Source organism: Anarrhichthys ocellatus, unplaced genomic scaffold (assembly GCF_004355925.1).
Source record: "Anarrhichthys ocellatus isolate YVR2014 unplaced genomic scaffold, GSC_Weel_1.0 scaffold19, whole genome shotgun sequence".
In the NCBI taxonomy this organism is placed as follows: Eukaryota; Metazoa; Chordata; class Actinopteri; order Perciformes; family Anarhichadidae; genus Anarrhichthys; species Anarrhichthys ocellatus.
The window spans coordinates 6,090,455-6,110,082 of NW_022280049.1; the positions used below are offsets into that span (position 1 = coordinate 6,090,455).

Below are 19,628 nucleotides of genomic sequence, written 5' to 3' on the forward strand. Positions count from 1 at the left end.
CTTTCTAGAGCTCTGTCTCGGCTCGCGCTGTTCAACTTCTGCTCCTAACCGAGTGGAACGCCCCGCTCCCTCCGCTGCGACGCCATTGGCTGAGCCCGTGTCCGCTGACCACGCCCCCGTACAATATATAAATATATAACGAGGTCGAGATGGCGTGTGTATGGGATTCAGTACATCAACCTAACGTTTCAATTGTACGTATGCTAACCGGGCGGGTATGCTAAAGCATCGTCTATGGCCCTGGTGTGTTTATTAATATATGTATTTCTTATTACAAAGAAGCCTATCTGGCTTGAAATAAGACAACTGATAACGTTGTAGCTGCATATATCATATTTATAGACCTCCTGAAATTACTCAAAATTTCTTGCCAATTCCCTCGCATCCCGCCCCCTTCACACACACACACTCTTTCTCTGATTCTCTCTCTCCTGTCTCTCTCTCTTGCTGCGTTCAAGGCGCCTCAAAGGGTGCGTCCTTCCGACTCTTCACACAACATAACAAGAACACGTGCAGTTACGTGACCTCACCAAGTATACAAAATATTTCAGTTGGACATTATTTCTTTTATTCAAGTGTTATACTAACGGCATATGCTGTAATGACAGAATTAAGTGAAAATGCACTTTTAGGTTAAAAACTAGATACACAAAGAAAAGTCAATAGAGATAGAAAATACACATATATAAAAGTTCAAATAGACCCTTAAATCCATATTAGAGAGGAAATACAACAGTGGAAAAGTCGCTTACACAATCAAGCCTCTAAAACCATAAAAGGTACCACCCGATCCGCATGTGCTCTCATGATGAGTAATAAATCCGACAGCACTTGAGGGCAGCATCGCTGTTACATTAAGGGTCTTCTTGATATGCTCTTTTAACACGTAATCAAATAGCTTACCAGTATTGTACAAATGACAATGAAACGTATGTTTATTATACGTTGAAACTTTGTATTAAAAGAGGTTAGAATAAATGCCTCATAGATTTAAAGGTCAGTGGAAAGTCACAGTACCCAAACCCAGACATAATGCCTACCTCCAGATGAGCCTTATCTTTCCCACAAAGGTGTATCTGCTTACAATGTACATATAACACTGAACTTGCTTTTCTTATTTTATGTGCTGCACGGAAAATCAGTTTGGATGGCGGATGTTTTTTTCATGCAAAGGCGATTCAACATCAACCTACTGAAGGCTTTTACTTTTCTCTGTCTGTGCAAGGTGAAATAGCCTGATAAACAAAAGCATAGCACTTCAATCTAGTTGAGTATATAGCCTAAAGTAGCTATATTTGATCACAATTTTTAGCTACTTATGATACTTATTATATGATTACCAATACCTATAAATCAGTTAATACCTCAAAAGTATTATATAATAGAGCCTAACTGAATTTGTATTTGTTTACTGCGTTAATACGCGTACATTAAGTTATTACAAACATCTTACGCCTTGCTTGGAGCACTTTACGTCTGCTTTGTTGACGTCTTGCACGCATTTCGCCCTCCGCCTTCCCAGCATGCACTGCGAGGTCTGCGGTATATTATTGACAAAGAAAAGAAGGCTGAAGAGAAACAACAACAGGGTGGGAACAGAAGCACCAGCGTTATACGAACCCGTGTGCTGACAACAAGGTAAGCTCTCAGTTCTGTCTTGACATGAAACAACTGTGTTTTATTTTCTGCGATGACACGGCGGGCGGACAACGTTTAAGTGGCTATTGGCTAACATCTGGGGGTTTCCTAGCCGGCTAACGCTAGCTAACGCTAACACTATGTAACGTTACAGCGTTAGCATTACACCATAGCTACGTGTTATTACAGTGTCAGAGCTAACAAATGCAGCCAAACTGTAGAATTACGTTAGAGAGGTTATATGGTTGATTTGTCCTAAATGTCCCTCTTGCTAAATATATAACCAATACACTTGCAAAAAGCCCTCATTACGTTGTCACCTATGATTACACTGCAGTTTAAGGTAGCTTACAAGTTAGCTTACACCTTATCCAAATACGAATACCAAGAGGGCAAAGTTAGTACAAAACTACCTGACTGATGTTAAAGCTATGTTGCTACAAATATGATGTTTTTTTTGAGTGTGTACATTGAGTACAAAATGTGTTGCAACACCACGAGACCGGTTCCTTGAGCTCTACCCTAACCATGTAAACACACCAGGGCACGTGACCAGCCACATCGAGTTTACTTTCTAATGTTTGCCATTTTGAACTTCAGTAAGTTCCATGAACTTAAATTGATCCGGCCTGCCTTCTACCCTTATTCAATTATACTCCTCTGGCTGAAAACAACAACATCCAAATACTTAATGTATAGATTATATTACAAAATAGTCCTGCATTCAAAGTTTAGTTAGTTTAAAGAAATATATGTTGGCAATTAAGTGTGCAGTTCGGACAAATGTATTAGTATGTATGCTCTTCAATGAGTAACAAGAAGTGATGAATGCAGATAAATGTAATGCCTTTATTGTCATTGCACAGTGTACAACAAAATTTGCTGTGCAAAAACTGCACATTTAGCACTCCTCACATGCACCTGCCATAGTGACACAATGACATATTTAAAAAATGCAGTAGAAGTGCTTTATCAATAGATAACAGAAGAGACATATACAGGTACTATTCCACTTTATAGATATATCATTGCAGGTATACAGGTATTGCACATTTCTTCATTTTTAGCTATTTCAGCTCTAGTCCTGTGGTGTGGGGGTGTGATTATATTGGTGGTGGTGGGGGACTTTTGAGGTGTTCAGTTCAAGGATGGCTCTTGGGTCGAAACTGTTTTTGAGCCCGGACGTGTAGTCCTTAAATACCCTGTAGCGCCTTCTAGACGGCAGCAGAGAGAAGAGATCGGGGTGAGTTGCATCCTCCAGAATGCTGCTGCCTCTGAGGAGGTGGCGTGATCAGAAGATGATCTCTGTAAGCAAGGGATGTCCAATTATTTTCTGGGCTGTGTTTTTGACTCTCTGGAGAGCTCTTTTGTCTTCTCCTGAACAGTTGGCATACCATAATGTAATACAACATGTCAGTACACTCTATAGATCAGTGGTAGAAGGGCACAAGCTGCTTCACTGACACGTTGGTTCTTGGGAAATTAAAGGGCTGTTGAACCTTCTTTTTTTTTTTTTTACCAGGGCAGTGGAATTGGTTACATATTTGAGGGGAATATAAAACGGTGTCAGAATTACATAACTTATCATTAGCACCATTAAAATAGCCTATAGTGATTACATTTGTTAAACTCTTAAATATCAATGGTAGTATTGGCCTCAGTATCAGTTGGGCTGTAGTTGAATCCTTGGAAGGGAATTAAATGAGCTTTATTGTATTTGTCTCATGCAAAACATTCAGGTGCAAAGTAAACAACAGCTGCTGGATGCATACATGGAATAACAAATACAATATTTCCTCATGAAATGTATTGGAACAAGTGTCACAAAATGTAAATAAGTGGCATGCCAGGGCCTCTTATCATTCCTCACTTGTGTCTCTTCACAGTAACGCATTGTGGCGATGAGAGCGGGAAGTGCCGTTTCCACCTAAAGGGAGTCTACACAGCGTGATAGCTCGTGGCAAGAGGGGTGGGGGGGCCCAGGCAGACCGTGGACGGGGAAGGGGACGAGCTCAGCTGGAGCCAATGCAGCAGCAGCAGCATCGACAGCCTGAGCTGGTGGAGGGAAGCCTTCCCGTGTTCGTGTTCCCCACTGAGCTCATCTTCTACGCCGATGAGCAGACATCTCACAAGCAGGTGCTCACCCTCTACAACCCCTATGAGTTCGCCCTCAAGTTTAAAGGTCAGTGTGCAGGGTAAAACACGAGCCATTTGGGTTTGTTTTTTTGATCAAAACACCAGATAATGTAGATAACCAGTGTGTGTGCGTGCGTTTTTTCCCTTCTCTTTATCAGTGCTGTGCACAGCGCCAAACAAATACACTGTGGTTGATGCCACTGGAGCAGTCAAGCCACAGTGCTGTGTCGACATGTGAGTTTGACTTTTAGGTTTCTTGGGCAAATTTGACTGTTATCTTTTTTGAAGTCAGGTGGTTGTTTTGTACAGCCCGACTTTCCCATCTGGCCGTGCGAGGAGTCAATCTAACTCTCTCGTGTCCACAACAGAGTAATCCGACACAGAGATGTGCGCGCGTGCCACTATGGGGTGTACGACAAGTTCCGACTGCAGGTGTCGGAGCAGAGTCAGAGGAAAGCCCTGGGCCACAAAGAGGTGACGGCCACGCTCCGCCCCTCAGCCTCGCAGGAGCCGCCCAGCCCCCGCTTCCAAGATGAGGAGCGCCGACTTAAAGAGCAGTTTGCGGTCAGCGAGTTTTTCGAGCAGACTGCTGCGTGTCCGACAGGTAGGGCGAAGGGCCGTTGTGTGGTTTTACCACTAGATGGAGCCAGATGCTTATAAACTTAAAGTTCAGGAACTTTTCACTGGACACTTTACAATGCTTTACATTGCTTTTTGTGGTCTGTGAACATAACTGACTACTCGCCTCTAGTATTTAAAAAAAAAAAAAGTGACAATAACAACACACAGGTTGCGATCACCTTCACATTTGATCTTGCAGCATGATAGGTAGGTGTTTAGCATGTATTTTTTGCTGATATCATGATTTACATAGTTACATTACATCAGCTTCAGTGTCATTAACCCTATCTTGGGTTGTTTAGCTGAAACGTTCTTAAGCTATAGCTCCTTCCCGCTCTCTAAAATTCTTAAATGTGTTAAAGGATAATCTGATGATTTGCAATATATCTTGTATTGTCAACACATCTGGTGAAAAGAGCAACCAACAGCAAATTGATCTTATCGACATATACCGTTTGTGTATCCAAAGCCTGACGTGTGTGTATTGTTGTCCACTATCTATTAAAAGCACATCAGTGCTGCATTACCATGCACACACACTGTAGTTTATTTTGAGCCAATCTCACATGCACCGTCCTGCAGCCAAGTAGTGAACTAAATCCGCGACAGAAAATAGTCCCCCAACAAATACACTATTTACTGCTGTCCCATTATTACAGATTCATGTCTCTGGTAGTAACCAATGTGCTCTCGTGGCTCAGAGCCACACAAAGTATCACACACTTAACGCGTTAATGATTCCGGTCTTTGTTTACATCCTTTTAAATCCGCTTGTTAACCACTGGGTTTATGTGCATGTGTGTGTGTGTGTGCGCCTAACAGAGAGCCGTCCTGCTGCTGGGGGCCCCAGCCTGCTGACGGTGCTGCTTGGGCTGGTGTGTATGGCCGCCCTGATGCTCCCAACCCTGGGGGAGCAAGACTTTACTGTGCCTGTCTACCTCCACTTAAGTATTAACAAGAAACTTGTAGCTGCTTATGTTCTCGGTGAGCAAAAATAAGAAATGAGGTTGCGTAATTTGTTTAAAATAAAAGAAATAAGTGAATTGTGAACTAGAATGTTTTCTCGTTATATTTTAGGTCTTCTTACGATGGTCATTCTACGCACATGAAGTGCTGAGAGGAGGGGAAATGATCCAAAGACGGAGAGAACACCCTCACACCCTGGAGGCTCTGCTACGCTTCAACGAGTACAGCGGACGGGTCGTGGTACTTACTCAGCTGGCTCCGCCCCGTGCAAAATACATTTTAGTATACTTGTTTTCAAATCCACGTATTTGTGTTTGTACGCAAACTGAACCGACGCAAATGGAGACCCCCAGTGTGTCGGTCTAAAGAACGGTAGAGACAGGAAACACGAGGCCATTCAAAGTGTTGTTTGAGCTCATACTCCCCGTGTCCGTGTTTCTGTTGCCGTTATGTACCAGACTATGATTAACTCGAGTGTGAAGGAACCTACATGCAAACATTATACATGTGTATATAAAGCCATTACAACGTTGTGGTATCGACCTGTAACCATCATTATATTCATGCTTTGAAGCATTTTCAGTATAGACGCCGAGGACTAAATGCAGTCATTTGCATGTGTGGACACTTTATCTGGTTGAGTTTTTAAAGATACTTTCACACGTCACCAAATCAGAAACCTTCTTGTGAAGATAGTGGTTTGTTCGCTACATCAATGCTACACATGTACGTGTAATAAAAGGCTCAATACAGCTGTCTGGTATAAAATGAGATCAGGTTATTTTGTGTACCTTACAAGTTGGTTGAGGTTTAGAAATGACACTATCCTTCAGTAATGTGTTTTAGTGCTAAAAGGACAAAAGATTCTCCTTGGAACATTCAAAACAGCTTCACGCTCGTAATAAAGAAATAATTTATTTAGTCCTGACGTCCGCCACAGTTGCAATCACAAAAAGACACGAGCACAGCCAAGTTGTGAGCCAGCGTGGCAGATTGCAGCCTTTCCATTGCAGTCACACAGTAGAAGATTTGCTGAATTCATGCCCTGAACACTTCATAAGACGACAGAAAATATCAAATATCTTTACAGCAGGGCAGGCTGACTGCTTTGTATATCGAGGGAAAAGACTGTTTAAAAAATAAAAATAACTGCAGCCACACGTCTTTAAGTTAAAAGGGCGCCCTCTCTTTTTTTTACATACACGTTAATGGCGACAGAGCCTTGAAAGGGTTCATATGTATGAGTTACACAGGGGATATGGACACCGGGGCCATGACAGTTCAAAGCTAATTTAGGTGCAAAAAGAAATACAAAATTGGCAGTACAGGCTTTACCTCTACATACTGCACTCTTGGATCATGTTTTACGACAAAGTCAAGTTTCGCTTCTGCCCTGCTTACACACGGGCTGAAACATCACAGGATTGTGCATCCTGTGCAAAAAGCTATTTGAATAAAAGTAACCACAGCAGTCTCTTCCCTCACAATGCGGCGGTGCCATTTTTGTTTGTGCTGATTAGCTGTAAACGACAACACAAATGGTGAGAAATTCATCGCCGTCCGATTCTTATAATAAACTTCTTTCTCCCCCCCCCCCCCTCCATAAATAAGAACATTCCCCCAGTAGAAAGAAAATAGTTTCTATACTCTGCTTATCTACAAAAACACAGGATACAGAGGAACCTTTAGTGTTGAGAGCACAGTGACGAGCATCTTCTTTTCCATCCACGTTCCAACTGCAGGTGCATGAATCGTTCATACTAGGCAATAAAAGTTGCAGCAAGTCACAGGGAGAGGGGGGCATGAAAGCCAAAATGAAAGAAAAAAAAAAATCCCCACCGTTAAAAATCTCCTATATCGTAAAAATATGAAGAAAAATCTTCTGAAAACACAACTTCTTACAGTTAAACAGTAAGTAAATCCCCACAGGTGTAGCCCCAAAGTAGTTTGTTCCTTTACAAAGAAAACTTCTGCTGCGTAAGACCTGTGCGCACATTCACCTCACAGCCGGTCACAAACTTAAAAACTATGTACGACATCCGACACGGTTAATATGTACATAATTACAAACAGAGCAGGAAAACAATAAGTTAAAGATTTTCTTACAAAATCTGCAGACTTGTGTAAATACAAAAAGGCCGGTGGACCGACGTTCTCCAGCACAAAGACAGAACACGTAGCCTACACATCCAAATTGTCTTCTTTTTTTATGTCCAGTGCTCAATGTCTCTCCAGTGAGGGGAACTGGTCTGACAAAAAGCATAGCCACTTATGAACACTATCACAACGAAGCCAAGCACCATCCAAGATCCTCTACTAGCAGCTGGTGCTCACAGTGTCTTCAGTGACTCCTAGTCACGCTAGGCCTTCCACACTCAAACTCATCCATGGCTTTCGTTCCCTTAATTAAAAACATACCTAGACCCTCCGAAATGTAGCCATGAAAACAGCCGCTCGGACACAAACACGGAGAGGAGGGTCTGAGAAGGGAACTTTGTTCTCTAAAGGGAGACTTTTTTGGCGCCGGTCCTTTACAGTGTCTCTCGCTAAGCCGTGCTCACTTTGGGGACAGATCCTGGAGGGAAGCGAAGGGCGAATTGCTGGACGAGGAAGGCGACACTCCCTCCATTTTGCCCGGCGAGTCTGTGGAGGAGCTGACGCTGCTGAGGCTGCCGTCCAGCAAATCTGGAGAGTGGCTGAAAGGAAAAAAAGGCAAGTTCAGTAAGACTAAAGGCTTCAATACTTTCACTGTGCGGGAGAGAGCCGATGAAAACCTCACATTTAATTCCATTACTGTAATATTTAGTACTATAAATGAATGAATCTAAATAGAAAACACTCCAATTCGAGTCAATGACCTGAAAACTATATTTAAAGTTGGTTTGTTATATTCATTTTTTGTACAGATCATCATAATCATTGTTTTGTTGATCCACTGAGTCTTACCAGGAACTGAGCTCTGACAGGCTGGAGATGTCAGAGGACAGCATGGTGGTGGTGCCCTGGAAGAGCCTCTTAGGCTGACTCTCTGTCTCCATCTCACCTGCAGAGGTAAAGGGACTCTGGCATTTAGAGATCACTTCTATCCATAAATGAAGTGGCCCTTGTGGTGTCATATAAATTATATAAGAGAAAACATTCTCAAAGCATCCAGTGGAGCTTTGTGTGGGACCTCACCTTTGCGTTTCATTGGCCCAAGTATGCTGGCTCTGATGCAGTTGATCGGGCTTTGACTCCGTCGGCTAAGAACAGAAATAACACTGTCAAACCACTAGATTTTGACATTCAGTCCCAATCAGTACTCTCAAACACATTTATTTAGAGCGAGACTAAAGTAACACCAGTACGTTACAGAGTTACGACTCGTTGCTCACCTGAAGCGGCGCGTTGGGCTGGGGATCGGGCTGGGTGTGAGGCCATTGCTGCTCACTAGGATTTGTAGTGACGGAGAGAAACACTGCTGCTTGCAAGAAATTAAGAAAACACCGATTAGTTTTTTACTTTTCCCTCCCACAAAAATACGCGGCAAAAAAAGCGAATGAATCAAATGCAATGAAGTGTTACTACACACAAACACTGGAGTGGCTTGCACGAAAGAAACAGTTTAAACTCAAATGGAAGAAATATTTGTGTTCTTCCTGCTGCCAATAAATTGCTTCCTGCCTCAGGCTTCCAGTCATCGCTCTGATTGCAAGTCGTTAGGAGAATCAAGTGACCACAAACCGTGAAAATGCTTCAACCGCTTCCTTCATCTGGTCGTTCACAGTCTAATCAGGTCATGTGCATGGAACCGTGCGGAGGTCAGACCTACCTTTTTTCCAATCCCTCTGGTCGGAGACGGTGCAGGCGACACGGGGACAAAGTCGACGCGCTTTGGAGACGAAGACGCGGACTTCTCCAAATCATTGTCACTCTGAGAACACACACACAAGTACCAAACACATGTGTCACATCTCTACAGTACTACATAGTGAGGACGTGAAAAGCATTCAAAAAGAAAAGAGTGTCGGAGTATTATACTACCAACTCAGCCTGACCTTGAAAGACTGGTGGCCCTGTTAACTCCAAGTGTTTCCACTGTTAATCTAGCATGTTTGTGCTGGTCCACTCTCCACTGAGATGGAGCGGCCATCGATGGCTCGAGGCCAAAAACATGCAGAGTGAAGGCAAAACAGAGCCGACTCTCAAGGTTTCAAAACAACAGAACATGGCAACAACACAGGTCGGGGGAGGAAATGAAGAGACGATCTTTACCAGGCTGAGACTTTCTTCCCAGGACTGGCTCATTTGCATGGCGGCTTGGATCTCCCTGTGTGAAAACAAAAAGGAATAAGTGAGTGCGACTCAGAAGTAATAATTCAAACTAAATCTCTTTATCCGCCAAACTGCATTCATAAATACACAGCTTACCGCTCATGAGCAGTTTCCCTGTTCATCACGTCTACACCCTCCTCCTGCAGGAGCACACCAGAAGGTTAATGGTTACACGGTCTGGATTCAACAAGTCATCCGAGCATATTATATATATTCTACAAACAGATATTAAACGTAAGAACTAGGCATTATTCTCTCATGCCATCGCATCAGAGCCACTGTTTTATCTGTAGGAGTCCGATACTACCAAATGATCAACTCTTTAAGATCGATGGCCCTGTGGACTCCAAACAGTGTTCCTCTAGCATGTGTTTTAAGACATTTAAGACACTATGGCTCGAGAGGGAGACAGTGGTCTGACATGCTGCCTTTAATCATGAAACATCTCCAAAAAGGTGTCGAAAACCAACGCTTCCCTTCCTTACTTGTTTTATCTGATGAAGTCTGGTGCTGGGGACGCGAATAGGTGATGAAGGGACCTGCGAAGGAGGACGCGAGCAGAGAGGAGAACATTCAATGCAGATTCAGATTCAGACACACGGTACTTGAGTGAACATGTGTTTGAAGTCTGGTACCATGTTCGGCCTGTTGACAACCGTAGTGCTATTTCTCCGGCTACGCAGGACCTCTCTCTGGAACACCTGGGAGTTATCACTGCAATGACAAACAGACCAACCATGTGTCTTCTCAGCAAGAGGTCACTGTAAGTGTGGTTACTTCATTGTGTGTGGAATAAGGACAAACACGGTCACTGAAATACTATGCAGCAATGTTGTAGAAACCTCAAGCCATTTATCATGGGTGCACTGTTGGATCGTCTTAGGTGTCCGTCGGTCTGAACTAGAGAAGACGGGATTTCCAGATCCAGTTCCATCGTTTCTTGTGGAGAGACTCCTGAATTGTTCATTTTGCTAGCCAACGCAGCCCGCCACCAATTCATCAAATCAAAATGGCTAACCAGCTCAGTGGCGTTACATTGTTGCTCTCCAAACTTCGCTAACTTTACACGCTTTGAACAAACATCCTCAATACGACGAAATGTCGCTAACTCACTGCAATCTGCAAGGCCCCGGTCTACGACTCCTGTGTTGAAGCTAATTAACCCTGGATATTACTCACAACGACGCTATCTTTATCAGTTCTGCGTACCACGACTATGTTATCAGTCAGAACTGGTCTGCGCAAACGTTGCCTGTAACGTTATGACCAGTCTCAAACTTCCCTGATGGATGGTTAGCATGCCATAGCTACATACCGCACAATGCCCGGTAACTGCTAGCTACCGACCTGTTAGTCTGCTGTTGCAAGGCAGAAACTGAGCACGACTGAGACGCTACTATGCTAAACTAGCACTGCATGTTTAGCGCGTTAAATGAGCTATCGTTAGCTAAACTCACGAGCTACTTACTTTAATTGCAAAGCCAATGTTCGCCTCACGTCTTAACGTGGATGACGTTAACGTTAGTCTGACGAGGCTGAAGTAAAGAGATTCTCACAACGCGAGTCTAGCTAATGTAAACTAGTGCTGTGCTACGCTTCCCGCTACCTTGTTCCATCCGCAGCTAACAGCCCAGCCTGCTAGGCTAACTAGCTAAGTTAGCATTAACGCCGATAGCCATAACGCCATGTCCACAGGAGGCCGAGGCAACACTTCACTAACTATATGTTCCAGTTCGTCAGCCCGGTAGCTTCTAGGGCTCAAATAAGTAAACTAAACATCGTATATTGTAAATATGACCTGTTCTACAATAGCATCGTTTCTTTTCTGCAGGGCGCCGCCAAGAATGAACCAGGTCCCAGATGATCACACAGCAGCTAGGTTAGCCGCTAGCAGCAACCTCACGCCCCCTTTAACGTTAGCAGGACGTCCAATGAAACAGCTTCATTTGCCGGCATGCTCAGGCGGGATGTGGAGAACTGCGTCTGGTTCCCGAGTATACTTTTACATTCTCTCCATGTGCATCGTCAGTAGTACAATGTTTCATCACACGAGTAGCTCCATCAAATGTTTTTACCTGGTCTTCTCACAGCTTCGCTCGCAGGAGGCCCGATGCAGATAGTTTATTTACAGCAGCCTATCACGCCACTGTTCATAACCATCCATTGTCCAATCGCCATTGTCAAATAACTTTATACTACTTATTATAATGGCACATTTGAATTTTTTTGAAGATGTATTTTTCCCATTAACTCTACTCAGAATGTTAACAGTATAGTGTCTGAACTGACTAACCCAGTGTTAAGTGTAAGCAGCAGTCAACAAGCATTGATTTAATATGAATCAGATTAAAACAAGCATATGAAAGCATTTATCAAGCATAGGCCAGTACATGTTTGGTGTTTTCATCAATTACATAAATAAGATGATCAATAAACAATGGTATTCCCATAATCAAGTTGTCTTGATTTGCAAAGCACCCATGCTCTATCAGTATAAAATAGTCAAAAAATATATTTGACAACAATCTCAAATAATGTTGCATTATTGGACACACAGCAAACGGGACACAAATATGCTTAGTAATCACCATTTGTTCAAAAAGTAAAATGGCATCCAGCAGGTATTTATTTCAGTCAACTGTAAAACCTTTTGATCTCAGAAAGTATTTCCTATATATTGATTGGCCACAGATGATTTCAATGTTACAAGTATTTGGTGTAATATTGTACACAAAGCATGCAGTGAAATCCTGTAGTCAGAGGAGGCGTGTCAACATTTAATGACCGGTATTGAAAAATTCAGTCGACTGGTTTACATCTATTTAAATTGTTTCTTATTCAATGAAAAGTAAATACAACTGACGTATTTTAAATGATTGAATAACTTTTAACTTAAACTTAAGTATCCATTGAACATTTACACATCTGCACACTATACGTATTTTCCAGCAGAAGTAAGATCTGTGTGAACAAAGCCTTCGTGCATCAAACTTCTTTGTGTAACATAAAAGACAAAGATTACATTAATACTCATAAATAAGAGGATATTTCATCTTCTTCATATCATCTGTGTGTGTAATTAGGGACAACAGCCAACATTTACTTTCTATCACAATCTATCTTAAGAAAATCTTATGACTCACACGTTAGCACAGAAATGTGTTTTGTCCCAAAATATGCATACAGATGTCAAGAAAATGTAAAATCATCTTTAAGAGTGCCCATTAAACAGCTATTACTAGTTAAAGGTAAAAGTAGAATTACAATAAAAAAATATTTCATTTCATGAGAGGTTGTCAAATCAATGTGGCACAATATTGTCCTTAAAGCCATCAGCGTTGCTCTGAATAAATTACATCATTGCTTTAATAAAAAAAGAATGAATCGGCGTGGGGGCATAGAAGCATTATACTAATTTCAGGCGAAGCTCGGCTCCATGCTGGTTCACCCAGACGTGGTTCCATCTAAAAGGCAATCAATTCTCTCAAAGGTTGAATCTGTGTTTGCTAAAAAAACAGAGTGATCACTCCAGCTGTGTCCTCAGGGACCCCGAGCAGGCCGATTATTTTTGACGACACGAATATAAAGTGATAAAATATCAAACGGACAGCAAAAGGGGAGATATAACCTAAGGTTAAAAATCACGACGAAGTGCTCTTCATGCCTTGTACTTCTCCTTCCCTGACTCACTGATGACGCAGATATGCTGAAACAGAAAAGGACCAATGAGTGCTATTGCATTAACACACAGGTACAAACTGTTTATAGGAACTCTAATGAGTACGTGAGCTACTTCACTCATCACGTTTTCTTCATCCATCTCAAATACTTACATTTAGATCTCTGAAGTACTCGTTGTAGTCTAGCGCGTATCCCACCACAAATTTGTCGGGCACCTCGAATCCAACAACTGAAACAAACGGGCCAATAAATCAGCTAGGGATGAACTCACAACACTGAAATGAAGGTATGCACATCCTCAGCACATTGCACTAACTATACATTTCACAAATAGCCTAAAGACATGCGTTGTCTTGAACTCACAATCGGGTCGGTAGCCGACGCTTCTTGGTGTTCTCTTCACCAGCAGACTGGGGACAGAAACACAGCTGATCATCAATCATAACACTGCGAGCTACGACAAGAAACAGCCTTTCAGTGAAAACCACCACGATGTCTTACGAAACAGCCAGAAAAAAAGCAATGTGTTTATCATCATCGTCACATGATTCCATGAGATACGTGTGCTCAAAGTACCTTGCTACTTTAACCATTTTGGGATTGTACTGTTTGAGGAGTTGCAACAACGTCTTCATTGTCTTCCCTGTGTCGATAATATCCTTAAAACACAGCATGAGAGAACATGATATTAGTCCTGGAATAGAAAGACTTTACTGAAGAAGACAACATTGGTACGTACCTCCACAATCAAGACGTTCTGTGTGAAAGAGACGAGAAGGATGACATCAGTGAGAAACAGAGGTCTGGGTACATTTCATCTTAGTGTGCAAGTGAACTCAAGAGACACAAGTCTTTAAGTCATTACATGAAAGCATTGGGTTTGCTCAATAATCATTGATAATCACCACCTTCATTTTTCATAATCCTAATCCACTAACTTGTTTGCAAAACTATTAATCAGCTAATAATTAGCAGGTCATTGAAAATGTCAGTTTATGTCTAAAATGGGGGCAACGGACAGTGAGATACGATATGATGTACAACAGGAGTCACATCTGTTTGTCATTTCAAGTTCATTTAGTTTTAAGTTAGAATTATTACAAGTATTGATCACAATGTTTGAGTCATGCTGCCCTCCATATTTCTCACCTTGCCTGTCAATGTGGACAGGTCATCTCCACCGATCACTTTGATTTCTCCTGTCGAGTGGTCGTTCTGAGGATAACAATGAAGTGGACATGTGAGACTTCACCTTATATATTGGAGCGGTGCAGAGAGTGGATCAAGGAACAAACTGGACAACATGGTGGTTGATTTAAAAAAAAAAAAAAAAAAAAAAAAGAAGCTTGATTTATTGCATATTATATAATTATTTTTACGTTATACATCAAAATGTACAAATTTACATTCAGTGTTCCTCACCAAAACACATTTTGTACGTCACAGGGACATTTTACAATGAACTGTTTTCAGTTTTTAGGTTTGGCAGAGGTGGAAAAGTTGGAGTATCACTGAAAATAAACTGTGACAAAGTGCAATGGAAACAGACGTGACATGTGTGACTCATCTGTCCCTCAAGCTTCTGCTCCACTGAAGACAACAAAAATATGGACACACATCAGATCTGTGTGGACCAATGAGGAGACTCCTCCTAAAGTCACCTCCTCAATTACGCCATCTCATTGCACTCTCTTCCTCTGCAATGGTTTAATGACCGACTGTCTAGAAATTCGGTTCATATTGGCGCTACATTTGGATGGAAACCTGGTTGTTGTAACCTAGCACAGAGATGCTCCTAAACGCAATGCTATGAAACGGTATACACTTCCTGTCTCCTATGTGGGCGCGGTCTCAGACTGCAAATACAAAAGAGGAAAAACGGATATATTTACGCAGTAGCTCTTGAGGCGGATGAAGTCCACTGTCATCGGGATGGAGCGGTCACTGTTCCTGTTCAGGGCCTTGATGTAGTCTAGAAGGTCTGCAAAGAACTTGTAGCCTCCTTTGAGCACACAGAGGGCCACGATGTGGTGCCCCCCCATTTCCTTCATGATCTCTCTGGCCAGTCTCTCTGTCCTGGGGTCCCGTGGGAGGGAGAGAGAGAGAGAGAGAGAGAGAGAGAGAGAGAGAGAGAGAGAGAGAATGTTCAGCTCAGTTTTCTGCTACACTCAGCAGTAGTTCCCATTTCCTTTTTGTTTGTGTCAGCAGACATAGTTATCATTTCTACAGCACTCCCAAGTACAACAATGAAATACTTCCACTGCAGTGCAAACTTCTTGGCAATTAATAGGATTTCAAGCCACTGGAAAAAATATGATCCCTTAAAATATGAAACGCTGTCTGACTTTGTTCAGTGTTAATCAATCATTCAGAGAACCCACCACGTCAGTGCCCGGCAATTTGGAGATATTTTTTACTAGATACCTCCATATAATTGGTGCTTTCACAAATGAATCATAAATAATAATCTGTAATGTGGATATAGTGACTAGGTGGGTAAAGGCAGATAATAGAGCAGTCTGGTGAGATGACATCTGGTGTCATATCACCGTATTTAGAACATATCGCTAAAACTCTAGTTTTAGTTGACCCCGACAATTCCTCCCGTTTTCACTATCTGAAAGCTGCCAAAAAAACGTGGCGACCCACCTGTCCAAGATGAGTCCGTGTGGGATGTAGACCCTGTCCAGGTCGGTGGAGTAGTGCTTTGGTATGCAGAAAAGGTCCAGGTCATACCCCTGCTCCTCATCACTGATCTGAAATAAAACATGAGACAAAGGGGTTAAAAAAATATATATCTCTGGGGTATTACCTAACACGGAAAACACTCATCTGAGACAGGGGGAGGAAGGGGGGGGGGGGGGGGGTCAATGGTGGTCTTGCTTTCCCACTGACTCCCTCTTCGTATATTTTACTGCCTCTATGTTTTTTTTTCTGCCACTGAACACCCACTCTGAGAACAGTGCTTGATTCTGTACAGCTTAGCGAGCAACAGACAGTGGTGGTGAATACTAACCAAAGATTCTCAAACTCATGCCACATGAACCCAGACAACATAACTGGTATCATGCGACAGCTGGGAAGCCGGTGCAGAGCTCGAGGTGCTGTGGGAATGATGGGAGTGACCAAGAGAGCGAGTTTGGATTCTCGCAAGTCGACAAATTGTCATCGCTTTACTAAAAGGCTGGAATCGCAAAGCGCCCGTCCTCAGATCACACGTGGTTTAACTAGAGCAAAGCATTTGAAGAAAACAAAAAACATGCCCATCTGTTTGGGCTCCAGCCTTTCACCTCCAAAATAACAACTGATACCGAGCAGATGTCCTCGTGGAAACATGATGTGAAGGAGTGTTTTCCACTTTTGGGCTTGCTATCTGTTATTCAGTGAGGGAAGATGTAAAGTCAAACACTACAAACACCCAATGAACTGATCTGAGGTCAGTGGAAGGGGCCTCCTTGAACTTCGCACAAGCAAAGTACACGGTTGACACCACTGTAACATTATTTTACATTTCCTTTTGATGCCGCTTTAGCAAAAATGCTTAATTACAGTGTCTGCCAGTGGGTCTGCCACCATGACAGTAACACACTGGCACGCCACGTGCTGGGAATGTCCTGTAAAGCAGAGCGCATTGGTTACTTATTTTCTAAATTCCAATACAGGTCATTGTGTGGCTGGTCAACTTGAGCATATGTTTTGCACGGGGACCTTGTGATCTGACTCAAACTGAAATTACAACCAAACTTTAAATTTCACACCATTTTAGCTTAAATGACACCAAACTGTGTTTTGTGTGACTTTTTGTTGTTGTTGCAAATTTCAGTATTTATTTATGAACGTGAATATTCATCTTGTTGTATTGGAAATGATATTACATTCGCAACTGTAGACACGCCCCTTTGCTTGCAGCTCGTGCGTTTCTGGCTTTCTTGGTACAATCGTGTAATTTACTAATACAACCTGAACGCAAACACTCCCGTGCGACACCTACGCCTGGGCGCACGGAGCGCGTGTTTGTGATGTTTCCATGGCCGCGGGCAGGCCACGCTGACGCTACATAGGACATACAGTTATGTAGCGTACGCTAAAAACGTGCTGCCAAAGGTGAGGCATACAGTTATGCAATTAACAACGAACGACAAGGTCAGGGTAACATATTTAGCAACCGCAGTGGCTGCCCGTGTACAGCGTGTTTATTCATCCCGGTGGGCTTGAAGTGGTGGTAACCTACCCGGGACCACCTTCTATCTCTCATTTCATTCTGCTGGTTGTTGTGGGGGTAACTTACCACAACACAGGGGCTGGATGTCGCCATATCCGCGTCGGTCCCCGCCATATGTAGTCTACCGTGGTCTTGAAATAGAGGAGACAAAAGACGTACTCTGTAGGTTGGTTCCGCGGACACTTCAGCCTTGTGGCAGCGCACACATGGAGGTGGCTAGCGCCGTTGCTATAAGAGGCTCCTGTCCTTTTCCGGGCTGCGGCTCTACTGTCTCTCTGCTGCGGCGTGCATGATGACGCGGGCGCGCGGCGGGCAAATCGAATGAGCAGGGTTAGCCCCACCCCGCAGTGTGTGCGTGCGTGCGTGCGTGCTTGTGGGGAGGAAAAGGCGCTCGAGCTGCGAAGCGTGCTGCTAACTTCTAACCGCTAAAACGCAACAATACCGGCTTTAGGTAGATGTAGCTCATTGATGTCACTATCTCCTGTCGCTGTACAGGTGCGGCTTTATTAACCGCCTCCAGCCTGACAGAAGTGAAGTGTACTCGGCTCTTCATTGCCATGAACTTTGGACTGCTGAATAAAACTGCTGTATACCTGATTATTTACTTTTTATGCAACTCAGGGAACATTCTGTTGATATAAAAACGAGCAGCGGCCTGCATTTAGATGGCAGATACCTGTATCCTTTATTTCAATTTCATTAGTTTTGGGCCAAGAAAATAAATAAATAATATCAGTGATTTTATCCCTGGCATTATATAGACTGCTTTTAAAATCCCATTTTGACCTCCATGTTGGGATTAATGAACAGAATCTGATCAAGCAATTGATTGGATAAAACATATTTAAAAACCTTTGTCTTTTGGGTGTCTGATTAGAATGCTGTGAGTGGGACGGGTGTGCACAAGGGGGACATCTGGATATCGTTACTTCTATCGTCCTTATTATGGCGCTGCCTCATGGTAACTCACTATAACATCATGTCATACTGGTATTCACCGACGACTATACCTTTGGGCAGTCATACGTCTTTATCTGTAAAACTAAGCTGTGAACCAAAAGCATGTTTTTATCTGAGTACCACTACTGCCAGTATTACCACAGTTCTAATATTATTAAGGATATATATATATATATATTATATAAATCCCTCACTACCTGAAGAGGACACCTGAGCTAAGTCCTAGTTCCATACTATACACTAACTCGAAGTAATTTTTGAGACTTTAATAGTAATGATTATAATAAAATCTTTATTTATATAGCACCTTTCAAAACACAGTTGCAAATTTACAATGAAAAATAGAAAACATTTAACACAAAGAGACTACAGTGAACTAAAAGCCCAAAAACAATCACATAATAAAACACAGAGGGTAAAACCGACATAAAATAAATCAAAGTTAAAAAGTATAATTTTAAAAGACGAGTCAGAGTCTGGAGCCCTGATCTCATCAGGCAGGTCATTCTAAAGTCTTAAAGCCCTGCTGCAAACACTGTCACCTTGTGGTCACACACTTTGTACCATGTAATATTACTGCAAAATATTAATCTACGCTGCTTTTTATACTACTGAACATACTGTAAACTGATATACATGCATATACTATATACTTCTGATGCCAGGGAGCAAGGAGCTACAATAATCGATCTAATAATCGCCTATAGTACTGGAGACGTGGACAGAGGTTTCCAGATTTCTGGGACAAAGAAATGGTCTAATCCTTGAAATGTTTCTGAGATGATGAAAGCAGGATTGAACCACTGATTTAATAGGTTTATCTCGATGTTCTGATCAAAGATGACACCATGATTTCAACATGAGTTATTGAATGGGACAGTGAACCAAGATAGTTTAACATTTGGGTGATTGCACCATCTTGACCGTTGATTAATATCTCTGTATCAGCATATAGCTTCAGGAAGTTCTGTGACATCCACTTGCGTACGTCATGAAGCTTGTTGTTCTGATGGTTGTATGCAGGGTCACAGCTTAGGTAGATCTCAGTCGTCTGCATAAAAACAGAAACTGATATTATTTCTGTGTATAA

General features: G+C 42.4%; 3 protein-coding genes across 3 annotated transcripts; 1 reads left to right on the plus strand and 2 right to left on the minus strand.

Moving 5' to 3' along the window:
• Positions 1-1,522: 1,522 nt before the first annotated feature.
• Positions 1,523-6,863, plus strand: mospd1 (motile sperm domain containing 1). Its single transcript, XM_031857889.1, has 6 exons — positions 1,523-1,638; positions 3,525-3,820; positions 3,933-4,008; positions 4,143-4,378; positions 5,218-5,379; positions 5,473-6,863. The coding sequence occupies exons 2-6, from the start codon at positions 3,664-3,666 to the stop codon at positions 5,502-5,504; spliced, it is 663 nt and encodes a 220-aa protein (XP_031713749.1). The 5' UTR covers positions 1,523-1,638; positions 3,525-3,663; the 3' UTR covers positions 5,505-6,863.
• Positions 5,945-11,921, minus strand: pabir2 (PABIR family member 2). The gene is made up of 10 exons (XM_031857887.1): positions 10,518-11,921; positions 10,311-10,389; positions 10,161-10,214; positions 9,772-9,815; positions 9,616-9,670; positions 9,173-9,274; positions 8,736-8,821; positions 8,539-8,603; positions 8,308-8,404; positions 5,945-8,057 (listed from the first exon to the last, which is right to left on the minus strand). Exons 1-10 carry the CDS (start codon positions 10,673-10,675, stop codon positions 7,919-7,921), a joined length of 879 nt encoding a protein of 292 aa, XP_031713747.1. The 5' UTR covers positions 10,676-11,921; the 3' UTR covers positions 5,945-7,918.
• Positions 11,922-12,278: 357 nt separating this feature from the next.
• On the minus strand, positions 12,279-17,894 carry hprt1 (hypoxanthine phosphoribosyltransferase 1). The gene is made up of 9 exons (XM_031857888.1): positions 17,645-17,894; positions 16,006-16,112; positions 15,249-15,432; positions 14,506-14,571; positions 14,096-14,113; positions 13,933-14,015; positions 13,720-13,766; positions 13,509-13,585; positions 12,279-13,381 (listed from the first exon to the last, which is right to left on the minus strand). Exons 1-9 carry the CDS (start codon positions 17,690-17,692, stop codon positions 13,334-13,336), a joined length of 678 nt encoding a protein of 225 aa, XP_031713748.1. The 5' UTR covers positions 17,693-17,894; the 3' UTR covers positions 12,279-13,333.
• Positions 17,895-19,628: the final 1,734 nt, after the last annotated feature.